The sequence below is a fragment of the Sabethes cyaneus genome, chromosome 3 (assembly GCF_943734655.1).
Source record: "Sabethes cyaneus chromosome 3, idSabCyanKW18_F2, whole genome shotgun sequence".
Classification (NCBI taxonomy): domain Eukaryota; kingdom Metazoa; phylum Arthropoda; class Insecta; order Diptera; family Culicidae; genus Sabethes; species Sabethes cyaneus.
This window is the reverse complement of record NC_071355.1, coordinates 59,562,001-59,581,285: the sequence shown is the minus strand read 5'-3', so window position 1 is coordinate 59,581,285 and position 19,285 is coordinate 59,562,001. Positions and strand designations below refer to the sequence as shown.

General features: G+C 36.7%; 1 protein-coding gene across 1 annotated transcript in view; it reads left to right on the top strand.

The window, feature by feature from the left end:
- The window catches only part of LOC128744512 (adenylyl cyclase 78C), a 108,644-nt gene that overhangs the window by 65,859 nt on the left and 23,500 nt on the right, over positions 1 to 19,285 (top strand). Inside the window, exons 3-5 of the mRNA XM_053841574.1 lie at positions 10,454 to 10,869; positions 10,934 to 11,260; positions 11,602 to 11,794. Coding sequence (XP_053697549.1) covers positions 10,454 to 10,869; positions 10,934 to 11,260; positions 11,602 to 11,794 — 936 coding nt within the window. The remainder of the gene's footprint in view (positions 1 to 10,453; positions 10,870 to 10,933; positions 11,261 to 11,601; positions 11,795 to 19,285) is intronic.

Below are 19,285 nucleotides of genomic sequence, written 5' to 3'. Positions count from 1 at the left end.
TAAACAGGCTGCTATTAAAGCGCGTTTCAGCTGAAGACCACGCCACATTAATTGGCGCACATTGCGTGAAAGTAAGATGAAATTGCGGTAAAATTATTATTGTCTGCCTGCTTCGCAACTTGTTGATGTTACATTTTACTAGCGACGTTAAATTTGTATAAGTAATTAGGTTTAACACATTTGCCTATTACTGCTGCCGTGCTAATTTTTGGCACCTTCCGCTTTATTCAAGTTTACCGGAACACGATTTATATCTCACAAATTCAGTGAACTACTAATTATTGCCAAATTGAAAGTGATGTCGTCCCAGTGATCAACGTCAGCCAACGGGATCCGCAATAAGTTCGCGGGTTTTATTTACGAGGGTAGGTTCAGTCGTTACACTATTCTTTTTCTCTTTGTGGTTCAGTTCAGACAGATTCTGCTGTGCAGCCCCCGTTCCGTTGGCCATTGTTGGTAGGCCATGGTGTTGGGGAACTACTGCGGTCTGTGCATCTGCCGGCGCGAAGCCTTCGCCTGGCGCTCGCTATTCTATTTCCATACACGTGTTCGTGTCATTGTTTACCGGATAATAAAAGCGTCTTTGATTACTTTCACTTTGGCCTGGCATTAGCAAGTTATATAGGCGGTTTCGGTGAACTTTTTTCCCTTGTATTGCCATCCATGGCTATTTGCCAATGTTTCGGACTCAGCTGATTTTATGAAGGTTTTATTTTATTTGCCTTAGATGAAACAAAAGCGATGGCTAGCGGACACGAGTCGATCTCGTGTTTTTCCACTTATAGAATGGAGATGTGGCCGCTTCATATAAATAGTAATAAAAACAGACATTCAGTCTGCTTGGTTCTCCTTTACCAACTGTCGTAAGAATATGACATAACTCGTATATAATGATGCTTACAGATTTTATTACAATACAAGGATTTAGAGGATCAGAACCAGGATTTAACCCACTATAAAGAAAATAAAGTTATGGAAAAAATTAGACAAAGCAAAATCAACCATTCTTTTTAAGTATTTTATGAAATATTAATAATAAATCAATTTGTGGAGTATATTGGGTCTGAGTGTGACATTTCGTTGACTCCAACCTTGCCTGCGTTATACTTAACGTCGTATATTACGTACGCGTAGCTCTCTCTTCGTCGATGGTGAATGCAAAAATGCCTTTTATGAGGGTAATTCTATTCCAAAGCGTACGTTATGATTCCCTTTGGTACCATGAAATGCTTTTAAAGCAGTTCGGATTGATTTATTTCCGCAATCCATTTGAAGTCCATTGATTCCTGGTCATTCAATATTTTTTGCTGAAATGTTTGAAATGAAAATTAGTAGTACAAGCATGCATATGCTGATAGTCAATAATGCATGACACATTGAGCATTAAGTGTTTATATTGAAAAGTAGATGCCTATGCCTGTACAGCAGATCATCGGGAATCCTTAACTAACTCGTACCGGCCTTTCAACTTTGTCGTGCCCTGATATGTACAGAAGATGGGATACCAACCAATTCAAAGATTCAAGATTTGGCCTGAAAAAATCAAGTAATTGTAGAATGACGGATATACTTTTACGCAATTAATTTACTAATCGTTAAAATACCGACCGATTAGGTTAAAAACTCCAAACTTCCGATCCGAGTTACAGAACGAGAATTTTTATATAAGATGTTATAAAGAATTGGGGCGACTGGACTAATCTGCGAACTTGAGATTAGATTTGAAATTAGATATAAAATTGAACTTAACTTTAGATTAAAGTTCGGGTGAGACTTAGAATTTGACAAATGAACTTTAAAGTGTTATTTGAAATTGGGTTTCACATTGGACACAAAATTTAACTAAAAATTGCACTTGAATTTGGGTTCAAATTGAACTTTAAATTAGACACGAAATTGAACTTAAGGCTTTAGAATTGAACTGAACTTTAATATCAAAAGTGACATTTCGAAATAAACTTTAAAAGAAATATGTCAATTAGGGTAAGGGCACTATAATTCGACCTATGAAACCAACACATGGCTAACAAATTGCAATATATCGTCCAAATAGTGCTGTTTTTTCGAAAATATGATAGAATAGTAGCAAAGGTTGTATATTCAATTAACATTTAAGAGGATATAAGTGTACGATGTATATTTTTCACTATTTTCTCGTTTCAATTCAATATCCCATTGAGCTAATTTTCGACTCCTTGTTTTAGTTTTCGACCCTTGCGTGTTCGACGTTTGCATAGTCAACATTCAATAAATAATATGTAAATCTACCCTACTGAATATCGTGATCCTATAACCTAGAAGAAAATTGAGAGTATTTAGCGCACATAAACGTACTAACTTTTTCTACTGCCTTTCAACAATGGCAAAACGTTTTGTTTATTTGTTTATTTGATCGAAAACCCAACAAAAAAGAAAAGATATCAATCACTGGATATTTACGTATTCCAAACTCGTTGTTTACAGTCCAGTAGTAGCAGAAAACTGGCCGTCAGTTGAAATTTTTCGAATTATTGCTCAAAAAGATCGAAGCATGGATTGGATTTGAAAATTTAAATCTTGCGCTTTTGATCCTTAATGCCGTAAAGTTATTTAAACGAAATCTCGTGGTTCGTGCAAATCACGATGATCTGAGAAATATCATAGTTGCCCTGGCGAAAATTTGCATTTGGAAACAATCTACCACAAACAAAAATAAAACTTCCGCTGTGCTGTCACCTTACAGAAATCAAATATTTTTGTTATTATTAAGGGGACATAAACGACTAAATCTTTTGAAAATCGCATAATTTTTTTTATTTCAGATTTTGATTCTGCATTCTATTCCGCTTATTTTGATACTAATTTTGTAATGATCCGACTACGAGAAGTGGTCGAAAAACGATCATACACCCAAGCGTTCCAGCGCGGCGTGGAACAACCTTGATGGAATAAAACACCGATCCTGCAAACTACTCAACGTATTGGAACAAACTTTTTTTTGTTTTATTGGTAGTAGCTTCACATAGACTTGACATAACTTTTGAGCTTTGTAAATAAAACACAACCAGAGAAAAAAGAAAAAGAAGACAAAATTGGATTTTTTCAGTCATCTTTTCTTCTTTTTCGTTTTTCTCAAGCTGTATTTCGTTTACAAAGCTCAAAAGTTATAAAAGTATCCAGTCCATGCCGCACTGGAACGCTTATGAGTGTGATCGTTTTTCGGCCACTTCCCGTGGTCGGATCATTTCAAAAAAATCAAAATAAGCGAAAAAGACTGCAAAATCAAAATCTAAAATAAAAAAATAATGGATTTTTCAAAATTTGTAGTCGTTTATGTCCCCTTAATCCTTCCCCTACGTTGAAGACATATTACCAATTCGATCTCTTTTTATAAGTAGCACATCCTTGCCACATCCTTGCCAAGGGGGGCTCCTGTACCAAAGAAGCACGATTTTCCTCATAACTCGAGAAGTAATCAAGCAAATAGAACCAAATTTGGCATGTGGGTGTTTTTGGAGACAAAAATTTTTTCAATGATGAATTGGGACCCCTCCCCGTTTTAGGAGGGGGGATCCTATACACATGAAATACAAATTTCCTCATAACTGAAGAACTAATCAAGCAAATGGAACAAAATTTGGCATGTGAAAGTTTTCGAGGGCAAGAATATTTTCTATGGTGAATTAGGACCCCTCCCCACTTTAAGAGGGGGGGGGGGGTGTTCCTATACAAACGAAATACAAATTTCTTCATAACTCGAGAACTAATCAAGCAAATGGAACCAAATTTGACACGTGGGTGTTTTTGGAGACAAAATTTTTTTCTATGATGAATTGGGACCCCTACCCACTTTAGGAGGGGGGGCTCCTATACAAATGAAATTCAAATTTCCTCATAACTCGAGAACTAATCAAGCAAATAGAACCAAATTTGGCATGTGGGGTTTCTGGAGGCAAAAATATTTTCTATGGTGAATTAGGACCCCTCCCAACTTTAAGAGGGGGTGCTTCTACACAAATGAAATACAAATTTCCTCACAACTCTAGAACTAATCAGGCAAATGGAACCAAATTTATCATGTGGGTATTTTTGTAGGCAAGAATATTTTCTATGGTATATTTTCTATGGATTTCCCCACTTTAAGAGGGGGGGGGGGCTCCTATACAAATGAAAAACAAATTTCCTCATAACTCGAGAACTAATCAAGCAAATGGAACCAAATTTGACATGTAAGTGGTTTTGGACGCAAGATTTTTTTCTATGGTGAATTGAGACCCCTCTCTTCTTTAGAAAGCGAGTTATGGCCCATCTCCCCTTTAAGAGGGTGGGCTTCCATACAAATGAAATGCAAATTTCCTCTTATCTCGAGAACTAATCAATCAAATGGAACCAAATTTGGCGTGTGGGAGTTTTAGATGGCAGAAATTTTTTCTATGGTGAATTACGACCCCTTCCCCTTTTAAGAGGGGAGCTCCCATATAAATGAAATTCAAATTTCCTTATAACTTGAGAGCTAATCAAGCAAATGGAACCAAATTTGGCATGTGGGAGATTTTGGAGTCTTGAATTTATTTTACGATAGTTAGAGACCTCTCACCCCTGTGGTAGGGGGATATGGACTCTCATACAAATAAAACAGAAATTTTTGCGAAACTCAAAAACTAATCAAACTCGAGAAATTCGAGACTCTTCCATAAAACATTAGTCAATACAAGCACTTGTGTGCATCATAAAGGTTGAAATGGTAATGAATGGCCAGCCCAGCAAACATTTTGGTCTGTATAACTTAATTCTAAATGAGATAAACGTCAGCATATAAGGTCTATCAAATCATATATCATGCGCAGAAACGGCATATACATGCAAAAGTGGAGGCGATATACATGATTTAGTTCTTCAGAATAATTGAAATGCCGACAAAACAAAACAGTTTATACGACTGAGCCGATTGACTGGATTGCATTTCGACACAGTTACTATAATATTTCTACTTTGCCCCATGTGGTAAATGGCAAGTGTCAAAAATTGCATACAGAGCAGGCTATTTATAGCCGAATTTTTTGGCCCTGAAAGTTAATGAGACAAAAAAGTAAAAGCTTTACTGAAGGCTTTTTTTCATAAGCTTCCAGATATTATCGACCTGTCACAATATTTAACTTTTTTGTCTATATCATTTAAAACAAGCTGTACTCACCTGGTTTAGAACCAAGAACCACCCGTACCGCAGTATTTGTTCATTACCTTTAAGCTACCGGTACATCAGTACCTCAATGATAATTTTGCACATCTTAAACCGAAGTCATCGTACATGTAAGCAATGAGATCTTCTCTGATGCATTGAACATGTAAGTACGGATTTGATTTATTCTCATCCGACATACGAGTTTGTGTCAATTGTGACTGAATTACAGTGTCGTAAAGAAGTTTGCATTTGATCATTTATTTTAATGATAATGCTGACTTCATGGAATGATATGCAGTACCTTTGTTAGCATTCCGTGGTACAGATTGTTCTAAATATACATTAGAATACGTTATATGCATATTCATATTTGATTACAAGGAGATATTATTATTAAAGCTCAAGTACAAAAATGTTGTCTGTTATTTCAGAAGCTCTTAAAAAGAAATTAAAAGTTATTTAAAATAGAATGCTGAACATTTAGATGCTATAGGACAGCTCAAAATTGCTTACAATAATAAGCAATACAATAATGTTTGACATTATTTTTTACTGTACCAGTTTAATGCTGAATGTCTTTTTCCAATTCCACTTAACATTTGCATTTCCTAGAATCTCATAATTATCACTGCTTGTATATAAATCTAAAATGATGTCATATAAGACATTTTGCAGAACATAATCCGATGGAAACTGTAATTAAATACGATTACATCTTCATGATAGCCATTGTTGGTAACTAAATCTAAGAAATCGTCATATGCGATATTCGCTTAGCATAACCCGATTATCTATCGACCTATTTACGATTTTTACTATTATTTCGTATATCAAACATCGTGTGCATTACATACGATGAAATTTACACAATGTGCTTACAACATGTGTACATTTATACGAGTCCGATGTGATATCCATTTATTTAAGATTAAATCTCGACATGAATATACAATATCTGGTTTGCTGGGAGCCCACAGATTATTGAATTGAATATGATTATACCTAGTTTGACATGTTTCAATAATCTTACTTTAACTAGCTTGTTGCCTTTAAAAGGGCCATTGGTTGCAAATAATATTAAAGCCAGAGCACGTTCATCGCATATATGACGTGCCATTCGATTGTCCTTTTCTTTTGACATGAATGGCAGCTAGCACGTAAGTTAGCGGCGCTGATTCACTGTCTTTTGATCCGAGAAGATTTTACTAGTTTACTTTCACAGCTTACCGCTTGTTACATAGCAAAAAATCTGGCTCATACGCAAAAATTTCTGTTTGATTTGTATGAGAGTCCTTATCCTCAAACTAATATAAAATAAATTCATGCCTCCAATAAACCCCACATGCCAAATTTGGTTCTAGTTGCTTGATTAGTTCTCGAGTTATAAGGAAATTTGTGTTTCATTTGTATGAGTGCTCCCCCCTCTTAGAGGAAGAAGGGGTCTCAGTACACCATAGACAAAAATCCTGCCTTCTGAAACCTCCACATGCCAAATTTGGTTCCATTTACTTGATTATTTCTCGAGTTTTGAGGAAATGTATCTTTCATTTGCATGGGAGCCCCCCCTCTTACGTCCTCCTTAAAATTGCCCTCTAACCCCCCAATAAAATTGCTGGTCGTTTTATCTATCCAACGACATATAAATTGTTCAGTTTCGTTAAGTAGTTTAGTTGTTATTAGCATTTGAAATCTTTCATTCAAACGTTACACTTCTATTTTCGTTTTCACAAAGTGCTACCCAGTCCCAGGATAGTAAACAAAGACGTAGTCCTACGTCAAAAATTAAAAATGAAACGGCAATAATCGAAGATAAAATGTCAAAAGCAGAATTTAAATTTAAATTTAAATCCTAAGTAACAATTCTAAAGCCACTTGGTTTTAACCCATATGAAGGTTTTATTGCGGTATTAATTATTACCTCTGGTTTTACTATGGAATTAAGAAGTACCAAGAGGATACGAGTCAAAATGCACTTGTAGCTAGCTATGAAACCATAATAAAACTGTTAATAAAGCAAATTTATTGTGTTTGCTTACATTACATTAAATTGGACTCAAATTGGACATTATATTGGTCATAAATTGGACTCTAATTGGCCTTAAATTGGACATAAATTAAACTTAAATTGGACTGCAATTGGACTTAAATTTGACTTAAATTGTACTAAACTTGGACACTAATTTTGTACTCAAATTGGACATTATATTGGACTCAAACCGGACTTATATTAGGCGTAATTTAAATTTAATCTGGACTTAAATTCGTCTCAAATTGGCCTCTATTTGAACATTAAATTGGACTCAAATTGGATATTTTGTTGAACTTAAATTGGTCATGAATTAGACTTAAATTTGGTTTGAATTGGACTAAAATTAGACTCCAATCGGACGTTATTTTGCACTTAGGAATAGGAATCAAATCGGACTTAAGTTCAATTTAAATTGGACATAAATTAGACTTAAATTTAACTTAAATTGGACTAAAATTGGACTGAAATTGGACATTAAATTGGACTCAAATTTTACATTATATTGGACTTAAATTGGATTCAAATCGGACTTGAATTGGGTGTAACTTGAACTTAAATTGGATTTAAATAGGACAAAAATTGGACATTAAATTGTACTCAAATTGGACATTATAATCCACTTAAATGTGACTTACATTGAACTCAAATTCCCAGCAAACAATTTGGTTTTTATATAACGGTTGCAACTGAGAGATATGAAGTCATGTCTGCACGGAAAAGTTATATTTCACACCAAATAAGAACATATAAGTAAAAGTAAATATAAGTAAAGTTTTGACAATCATTTGTAATTCTCTCTTGAATTCTATACAACAGTTTTTGGAACACGCAACTTAATGCTCCTTAATATACGATTAAGATATCTAAATGTTACAATCCTCTATAATGCTTTATAATTTACAGCCATAAAATGTATATGATGAAACGTACGACTGAAAAGCAACTTATTGTACACATTATGCAATTCGAATGTAAAATTGACATGCATGCTTAATGTGGACATTCTATTAGGATCTTGTGTTATCTGGGTTGGAATTGAATACAACTTAAATTTGACTTAAATTGGGGTTAAATTGGACATAAATTGGATTCAAATTGGACATAAATGCAAGTCAAATTAGACTTAAATTGGACATAAATTGAACTTAAATTGGACTAGAATTGGACATTAAATTGGATAAGAATCGGCAATTAAATTGGACTCAAATTGGGCATTATATTGAACTTAAATTGGACTTAATTTGGACATAGATAGATATACATATAGATTAAAATGGAGATAGAGATAGAGATAGAGATAAAAATAGAGAAAGATCGAGAGGGATCGAGAGAGATAGAGAGACTGTTACGGTTTTCGTGTTTTACGCGGTACTGCTAATCAGTCAAGACATGAGTCGAAACAATATCTGGTGATTAAGATGCGTGGATTAGAACTTTTTATTTGGGTGTTTTCATGTAGTCCCGTTAACTTGGTACCGTGACGTCGGACCAGGGCCGACTTTTGTTTATTCATGCATTGCAACGACTTTTGCAAGTGTGTATTTAGCTAACAGCCACCGTCGTCGCACTCGCACGTCATTGCAGCCTGAGCAACTGATACCGATAATTCGTGAGGATTCGCACTCCCATCCGCGTGTAGAATCGAGGGCGTAAGATGAAGAAAAAAACAAAAAGTAATGGAAAATCTATATCCCAGTGTGCCGCTAGCCCTCGCGGGCAGCTGGCTGCTCACGACTTGTTTGCATCGTGAGTGGTTATGCAGAAAGACGCTACGAGACTTTGCGTTTGCGAGTGTGTAGGTAGTAAAATGTCTACACACAGCAACGCCACCTGTTTTTCATTTGTTCTGGGGGCGCTATTTAGAGAATTTTCGTGGAGCGACAAATTGGCCAGCGCCGGCCCTGCGTCGGACGTTGTCATGCTGTAGATTCACGTTTGAGAGCCTCTGCTCACATTTATTAATCAGTACAAATTATTCACCACAAAATCAAACATTTTTACACAACTAAAAGTATACGAATGCCACAATAAAACCACTAATGTGTCAAAGCGGTTTGTTTACCAAACGTCTAAGCCTGATTCAAAACGTTTTGCATATGTCGAAATGGGCTACCACTCGTCGTGACGCGCAAAAGTTATTTGTTGAGTGTGGACCAAAAGTTCGACTTCCTTCAAATTTTGTACACAGAATGTCTTCTTTTGCATAATTTCGAAATCCTAGTAATTTGTTAAGAATTTCTCTCTCTCTTTTAATACTATCCTTTTCTTTCTAACTGTGTCTCAACACCCTAAATTGTGTGTCTTTTATCATTGTCATTTCAATTTCATATTTTTGGAAATTGTTAGAGTTGATTTGAAATGCGAGTAGGTATATGAAAGTAATTATTTCAATAATAGACGCTCATTTTATATCATACAACATTTACTACAGGAGGCATCTATTGACAAGCAGCGATAACTTAGCTGCGCTCCTAATACAAACTCTAGAATCAGGACATATTAAGCAATCTAGGCTGCTTTTGTGAATATTGCTTAAGAACAAACCGCGTCAATCATCTCAGACAATTAAACAAAACCTCACAAAGTTTGTTCATTCGTAGTTATCATGGCGGATAACACCTATTCGAAAGTCTGGCCAACAATTAATTAATTTTTCTTTAAATATGACGTAGATTAACCATTGGTCATTTGAGCGTCTTAGTACAATATTTGAAAAGATAAGTGAAGAGAAATTTACCGATTGATTCTATTACCAAAAGCAAAATTCCTTTTCTGTTTTTATGACTTAGATTATTTTCATTGAAAATTAGAAATGGTAGACTTATGAAGTTTATACCACTTCTTTGCCCTACTCACTTACACGCTAAATTTGTACACGATTACACAAAACAGGGACTGGTTTTGTAGTCTCAAGATATCAAATTATATTTACAGTTATTTTAATGAATAAATAACCTCATTTAAAGTTGATTCAGGGGTTGTTAAATATCATATTAACTTTGTCTTTGTCATGTTTTACCAGCATTGAAATTAAAGATGAAAACTGACAAAGAGAATACGCTTAATCAATAAACAATACCTACCATTTAAAATTTGATTGATCAAATCAAATACCAATTAAATCATGAATAAAGGGCTGCATTACATTGTGAGCTTTACTGATGGGCTGTATTCTGGTTTAATATACAGAACTGGTGCTGTGCGATAGTAATAAAAACCTATTGTATTTTAAATTATTATTATTATTTTTCAATATCAAACAGGTGACAGACCGAAACCGAATGGTTTACCCACCCCGCCAGCGACATTCGATGACACCAGCAATGGTAAATGTGGTGTTGGTGGTGGCGGGGAAGAAGGAGGAGGAGGAGGAGGAGAAGGGGATGACAAAGGTGGCGGAGGAGGAGGAGGTGCCGATGCAGCTCCAACCGGAAATGCTAACAATTCCACGCAACCTCCGCTCAGCAGTAACACATATTCGGCCTTTAAGAGAGGCAACGTTATTAAAGGCATCCTATGTCCATCGATGACCAACTCCTTTCGGGCGTCGTCCTTGGAGCGTTCATATCTAACTTACTCCCACCGGCAGCGCCAAAAGTCCCTCATCCTGGTAAATGTAGTGGATTTGGTGCTCAAGATAGTGTTGGCTTCCGTTTGGATCGGTTTCAATAATCCCGGGGTAATGTCTTGTGTTGGGTTTTATTACATTACCCTTAACACTAAGTTGTCTTGAAATATTGCAGACCGTCAAAGCCCACGAAATTACCTGGTCGGTGTGCTGTGTAATTTCCAACTTCCTGATCTGCGTGCTGGGCAGCTGGCGGCTGTTCGCCAATAATTACCTACACTGGGCTGCCGTATGCACCTGGTTGCTGCTGAATTTGCAGGGTTTCATCGGCGAAGGGATGGGATTCGCCGAACGGGAGTATCTGATCTGGTACGTGCTTTTCATCATCTTTGTGCCGTACGCGATGCTGCCGTTACCGCTGAAGTGGTGCATGATCGCCGGTTCGGTTTCGGCCATCTGTCATTTGATTGTCACCACGATCAATAAGTTTTTGCACGAAAGGGTAGGTATTATTTTAATTTAAAAAGTATCGCTTAGTTTCTATTCTGAAACTCTGTTGTTAAATCCTTGGTTGTTATTCTGTTTAATAATAAAGCGATTTAATCTATTGCTTCCATAAATTGGAACCCACAAAAAGGGTTCCATGCCATCCATAATTACTGTCTGCATGCATAAGCACACAAGTATCGTTTGTTTGCCAAATCGGAATCAATTTAGCTCCCGAGAGTCGTAATTCTGGGTAATCATCAATTCGATTCGATTTCGCAAGCTTTTAGCTGTGCGTCGTTTAATATTCATTAGATCGAATCGAAAGTAATTGAACTTTTCTATGCTGCTCCGCAGGACACGGCGTGCATTGTCCGGCAGATGATTGCCAACTCGTTGCTCTATCTGGCGATAAACTTTGCCGGAATGTACACCAAGTACCTAACGGACCGTGGCCAGCGGCTGGCATTCATCGAGACCCACAAAGCGATGGAGCACAAGCGCGAATCGGAAAAGGAATACCAACGGACGCAGCGGCTGCTGGATTCCAGTGAGTTTCATGTTATATTATATATTTAATTTTGATTTTGGTTAAATTTAGTTTGATTTTCCTACGAAGTATCAATGCGGCAGAATTTAATTTATGTCCGTGGTAATGGATCGAATATGTAAATATTTTTATGCCGCCCATGCGGACATATTATTTGATCAGACGAACTTCTGTGGAAGTCCCGGACAAGCACGGGTTATCGGGTTATCGATTTTCGAACACATGACTTGACAATTTACAGCCGATTGGGTTGGCAGATCAATTTTGCACGGCCGAATGCCTTTCAGGGTTGTCTATTTGCATACCGGAATAGGTGATGATTGTATCAATGATGACAAGGTGCACCGGAAGCATTGGCGGGTGTCTGTTGGCAACCGGATTGAGCAATAATTTGCGGCCAGCCTTTCGTTTTCAGTATTCTGGAGCTGCTATAAATAATAAAGTCCTTAATAGTTTACGGGAAAATCGATCGGAGCGAAAGATTTATGCTGTGCAATTTATGCTGGTCCTGGATTGTTTGTTTATTATTTTACTGAGCCAATCCCTTTTAATGAACAATTGGATAAAATATTGGTTAAGTTTATTTACCTTAATTCAGCACATAGAATTAATCTTCTGATTGCATACATTGCGTTTGCTGTCAATAATAGTGATTAATAAACACAGAAACACAAATTAAATTTTTAATGATAGTTGGTAGGTTATTTTCTGGTATTGACGCCAGGAGCATTGTAGACGACAAAGAGCATTAGTTTATTTCTAGCCAATTGTAGGTCTAAAGCTAGATACTCAGTTTTGTTTTGCAACTCACGAGTTAGTTCTGCGTTGTTAAATTTGATGCAATTGAGTTATTGCTTATAATAAAATACGATTTCGCCACCACGTCAATAGCATCTGTTGTTTCGGATAACGAAAATCCCGGAATAGCCGGAATAGCGACATTTTCTTCACTGTTTCGCTTCATAAGCTAGGATGCGGCGAAGCAGGCTTTGGTAGCCTTGAAGCTGTGAGTTTACTTGTTTTCATTTGACAATTTACATTAAATTAGAAAAAAATACAATTTGACAATTTTATACATAAAAGAAGCTTCAACAATTTTTGCAAAACAAAACACGGTAAATGCTAAACTAAATGCCTAACTAAGAATAGTAACTGAGTTTTTCCGTAGTGCGTATATCTTCATATAGTATAATAGCTTATCAAGCACTTATTCCATGGGAATTAGCTGTACAATAGTTTAATACGCTATTCTTGAACAAAAATGTTTGTTGAGAACTACCCAAATGTCAGCTTATGCTTTCCAAAACAAGTCGGAATGTCCGTTACCTTTGAATCGACCCTTTGGAATTTACAATACGTTAACAATTCTGGCGTGTTTTGCCTGAAGAAGGTCCAGCAACGGTGACATTTTTTGCATTGTTATCCATACAATGGACACTCACTTGTCGAAATTAAGGTTTTAGCAGCCGTTGCAGCTCAAATTTTATTAATTAAAATCTGTATCATATTTAGTTCTTCTTGTTTTATATTCACAGAAATAAGAAGAACACGCTAATATACAACCAATATGTATCACGAGAGTCCACTACTGGATAACATACCCTATGTAGACGGTCCCCAGCTTGGTGAATAGAGAATAGAGATGATAATTTCCTAGCTTTGTTCAGTCGTAAAAAGGCTGCCTTAATTCTTCCTTCTTCCAGGGTCAGATTTTCCTTCACCTTCTGGATGCAGTCAATTCCCAAATGATGCAGCTGTAAATCACACAGACGAAGATAAATACTGTAGAAGTCGTCACTCACCACGGTAGTTCCTTTGTGCAAACTGAATTATAATAATCAAACTGTCGCCTTTTGTGCTCGGGTTTAAAACGTCTTATGTCTACTGACGAGACACTTTTTTCGTGTAAGCCACCCTGCTTCCACTTAGCTCCACTTGGCCGGTTTGCTGTGGTTGTCATTGGCCTTTCCCCAAAATTTTTCTTTTGGTTCTACTACTCACTCTCTGGTTAAAGAGGACAGGTTAAAGAGGAAGCAATTGAACACCGCATTATAATTTAATTACAATTTTAATATTTTTGTCTTTGTTAGGTTTTATGAGTGGTTTTCTTCCAGTTCAGTAGATATAAGTATTTCATTCGACTCATTCCCCTTGGCAATGCGTATGATCATCATAAAGCAATAGATAGTGCGATAGATTCGTGATAAAATGCTTATAAAGTTTAATGAAACCAAGCGCCTTGTTTTGTTGCTGTGGATTTCTCACCTGACAAGGGTCTCATAAGGCCTTGGCTTAGGACTGTATCCATTCCTGTCTTTAAGTGATATTCATGGGAGTAATTCTCGCTGAAACGGGGCCACTACTGACACGAGGTCTTCAAATATTGGAACTTTTGCGCTTAATTGGTTGATAGTTAAAGTTACACTTTTGATACATCGAAATAGTGGACCCCTCGTGCGCCAAGTTGAATTTCGAGCAAACCTTGAGATCTATATCACGTGATATTTCATAAATTTGCCATGAAACAACTAATACATTGCCCGGTTCTGTAAAGAAGAAGAACAGGGCTTTCAAATGAAGTAAAATTTTCTTTGGCTTTTATCAAAAAATGAAAATAAAACGGTGATCATCTTGGCTTTCATCAATAAATCGTCGTTTTCGTCATGATACCCCCAATTGATTTTAATTTTAAGACCACCATCGGAAAGCTGAGAAAAAATCTCTCCTCTCTAGAAAACCGTGTCGTTTGTAATTTGTTTTATAGCAAATTTTGAAAATATCACAATAATTATATGAAAATTGTGAACTTTGCTACAAATTACTGGTTGTTTTATTCAGTTAATGCTATTGCACACTTAAATTTATAAATATTTCTTTTAGCATTTTTTCTCATCTTTCCAATGGTGATCTTAAAATGAAAATCGGTTGGGGGGCTCATGTTGAAAACGACCATTTTTTGATAAAATCCAATATGGCGACCAAATCCAAGATGGCCGCCAATTTTTTTTTACTTTATTTCAAATCCCAGTTCTTCTTTACAGAACCGGGCCATTTGTTAGTAGTTTAATGGCAAATTTATGAAATATCAAATGATATAGATCTCAAAGTTTGCTTGAAATTCAACTTTTTTTAAACTGTTAAGCCCCGAGGGGTTTCGAGGTATCAAAAGTGTAATTCTTATTTTTTAACCATTTTCAACTAATTAAGCTCAATATTTGAAGAACTTGTGTCAGTAGTGGCCCCGTTTCAGCGAAAATTACTCATGGATAACAACTATCACAACCGTCCTGCCTTTAAACTTTGCTCTTTTTGCTCTAACTCTCAATAGTTTCAAGTTCGGACAAACATACAACTACAAAAATTCAGGCAAATCTTCAAGAAATTTAAATAATTCTTTACTTTGCATACATTTGCTGGATCTGGCAACGATATTAAAAACCTCGTAATTTTGATGATGTCCAACCCTGTTCCTGTTCCGTTCTGTCTGAATACGCTCTGTTTTGTCAGCGTTCTTATTTCTGAGCTACAAACGCCTGTCGTGTCGAAAGAAGAATGATTCGGCAAACCTGTTTGCTCTCCTGGGTATCATTCCTAGGGTAAGGAACGAGTTAAGCAGTGTCACCTATTTTAATCAGTTGAACATAAATGAGCCGAAAATGCACTTTTTTATTCATATTTTCAAAATCTTTTGATAGGATCATCTTCACAAATCACTTAACCATACATTTGATTCACACAAACACAATTTATTGGGTTTCCGACAAGAAATATGATGAATTAAAAATTGTTGTCCAAAAACGTACATTTTTCAGCTGCTGGAGGCAATCGCCACCTCGCTACTAACGAATCCATCACATTTTTCAGCACTGATTACAACCACTCTAAAAGTCAAGCACTCAATTGTCACATACCATATTATTCACTCTCTTTTTTTTCTATTATCTAAGGCTTTGTCACTAGCCGAAAGTTTTATTATTTTCTAACAAAACTGAAAACAAATACTGAATTGACGGAACCTGTTCACCAGTGACAGCAGCTGCAGCAAAACTGATAAACTATCGTGTTGCCAAGACACTGTTTCGGTTCTGGAAATAAGAATTTTAAGTTTGAAATTACCTGAAACCTCCTATGGTGCAAACGTGGTTCAATACTTTCAAGAGAAATGTATGTTCATAATTAATTTTTCTTTATTAAAAACAACACAAAAGACAGCTTTTTCAATAATTTTCGAAGATTTTCTCAGTGATTTAATAAAGCAACGATGTGTTTCAATCAGCGGGGTGCTATCCCTATCTTAACGAACGGTGTTTGACAGTCGACTTAACGAAGGGCGCTATTGCAAGAAAAGCGCCCGTCTGACAGGTAAACTTGCTACCAACCCTTGTCGAGATGTGCTGAGATGTTGGCAACAAAAACATGGCACCCATCGCAAGCCCCTGGTTTCAATGTTATCTGCTTTGACAACACTGTTCTGAGTCGGATCGTTTGTACTGCTATGTTTACCTCTTTTGTTCTCCCACCATCCTTATGAACAGCGAGTGAGACGTCAAACTCGCAGTTTCCCATAAGAACACCAGAGAATAAAAGAGACGACGAATACCGTTTGCCGAACGGTGCGGTGAGTGTATGCCCCGATAAACAATTTAGACAGATGACATTTTACGCATCTATGCCGATACGCTATACCGATTACGCATCAGATGCCGATTAGTAGGTCGCGGATAGGAACGCCAACTTACTGAATAGGGGGAAAAGTTCGAGGGATTTTTTAAGGGGACGTAAAAAAATTCAGATTTCAGGATTGCTTAAAAAAGCACCTTGCGGGTGAAACTTAGTCAACCCATCGCTTAGTCAACCCATCGCTTGTAATAAGGTAAAACAATCAGTGACCCGCTTAGACTGCTTAAAACTAGTTCTTTACCCTATTTGCTAAGTCTACCAAGATGTTGAAGGGCGCAATCTGTTTTCAACCTGCTCAACCTTGTCGGTACCAAAGTAACAATTCCAAGTTTTATTGCGATCGTATAGTAGTTTTCAATACCAATTTCATAAAACCGCTAATAAAACTATGAGCTCCACCAGCACTTTCTGATGACCGCTATAAAACTGCTTTCTGACCAAGTGGCCCACTCCTCAGAATGCTTTCATAACCGCTATAAAAATCAGGTTATAAGCTCAAGTAGTCGTATCACGTTCTGCTGAAAGCAGCAATAAAACCGATTAACCTTTCGTTGGTTGACAGCCATCGCCATAATTTAAAAAAGCTTTTCGCTTTTTGCTTTTCGCTTTTCTGGCTAACACTAAATAAGTTCGCTAGATTTGTTAACTTGAAAATATATCCGTGAGCAGAAAAGTTTTAGTTTTACTGACAGATCATTCTGAACGATTTGGCTTATAGCGACCAGAATAAAATATCCCATAGAGTATTTATTAAATTTTAAGTAATTTCGTTGGTTTGCACCATGTGCGCATTTAATTTCATCGTACATTTTGATATGATAGGTCGATAAAATCAGCAGGCCACTAAAATTTAGCAATTTTCGAAAACTGGTTGTTTTAACAAATTGAAAATATTCAGTTAGTCAATCTCAATTTCTAGCAAAATCATTTTAGTTGCTTCCTCTGACAGGAAAACCGATTGTTAATAATTTTCTTTCTGCAACATACTTTGCTTTGATGAATTGTTGTTTGCGAGCTAAAACAAAATACTAGAATATGGCAATATGGCTTCGCATAAAAAAATGATTTTGGTGTTGATCTTTGGTATTCTTCATAATAGCAGCAAAAAAAATGTTTGGTCAGGGTATTACCGTTTTAATAGCTCTATAAAACTAACAGATTTATTGCGGTTTGACAAGTTTATCGCGGTTACGGATCAATTTTGATTGGTGCGCCATTTTGTGTCGCTACGCCATACTTATGGGAGTTAAGTTTATAGGACACGTGGTGCAGCCAACAAGTTTTAACGTGGTAATATAAGCAACCACAATAAATTTGCTTTATTAACAGTTTTATTATGATTTTCTAGCTAGCTTTAAGTGTCGTATCCTTTCAATATTGCGGAATACCACAATAAAACCAGAGGTAATGATTAATACCGCAATAAAACCTCTATAAAATTCAAGTAAAACCAAGTGGCTTTAGAATTGTTACTTGGGCGCAGCCTTAAAGCAAACAAACAGATGAGCAACCTGCGACTTGTATTCCCGGAACTTGCCTAACAAATGACGCAGGGTAAACGTCTCTTATAAAAATTAACTTGGTATTGCCGATGAAGGACTCCGCTATTGGTCTAAGTCTATAGAACGGGATGCGGAAGAGCACCTTACAATCTTCGTTGAGCAAAGTCATGCCTAAGTAATTTAACATTTTTTTTCAAAATAGGGCAATTGAGGCCATTCAGTCACTGGCTCCGGCATTTGATATCCGCTCTTTTGCGTGCCGTGCGTGCCACCTATCCCGCAGTTGTTTCAATGGCACCATGGGTATTCCTCCACAATCCAATTTGATCTTTTCTTTCTTCCTAGTGTTCTGCAATTCGTTGTTCAAGCTTTCTGTCGTAATTCGCTGCTATACCATCTGGCATCAGCCGCTAGATATTGAAACGTAGCGTTCTCTTTAGGTGGGAGATTTCGATGCATTCGGCAAACTTGTGTGAATCGTCAGAGTCGATATGGCGACCGTCCTGTATGGGAAACAGTGGCGATCGTCAATCTGCACATGGCCGAGCTGAAAGCTAGAGCCCCCATTTAAATGCCTGAATATTTAGACGTGGAAGGTAGCTCAGGTCATTTTTCTGGTCGTGGCAAAGTTTATGAGCCTTAGGCTGTTATCGTTGGTTTAAAAATTACTATTCCAATCTCGTGATTTTTGTCTTGACATTGAATAAGGTCAGGCATTCAATTAAGTTTTTATAATGGTAGATTTTACAATTGACGGAAGCAACGAAGATTGCGGTACACAACTTCTTAAGCGTTGCTTCATATGACCCTCTCTTACCCCCTCATCTTCCGATGACATTTTCCACATCTTGGTTTGTGTACTCTCTATAGGTTAAGAACTCGTTCTTAACATTATCGGATTTATCGTTTGAGCATAATAAGATTAGTTAAGCTTATAGCCTGATTCTGAGGGAAGGAGGTTGTAAAATCCTTGTGAAGTGTGGGCCAATTGGCCGAAAGACAGTTTCATTAGAAGGTCATCAGAAGTTTCTAGTCGAGGTAATAGTTTTATTAGCGATTTTAATAAATTGTTCATGAAAAGTGCTAGAGGAGAGTAATAAAACTTTCTATTTGAGAGTAATAAAACTATTGCTACTTGGGATATCAGACTGGAGACTGGTTCATCCATAGAACTTGCGGATATCATTAGCCGGAAATAGTTGTTCTAGCTCTTCACGATCTCAACTCTTCTTATGACGCCATAACCATATGCTTGCACCTTACGATCTACCTTACTTCACTCATAATGTTCTGTAGTTCCTCAGATTTG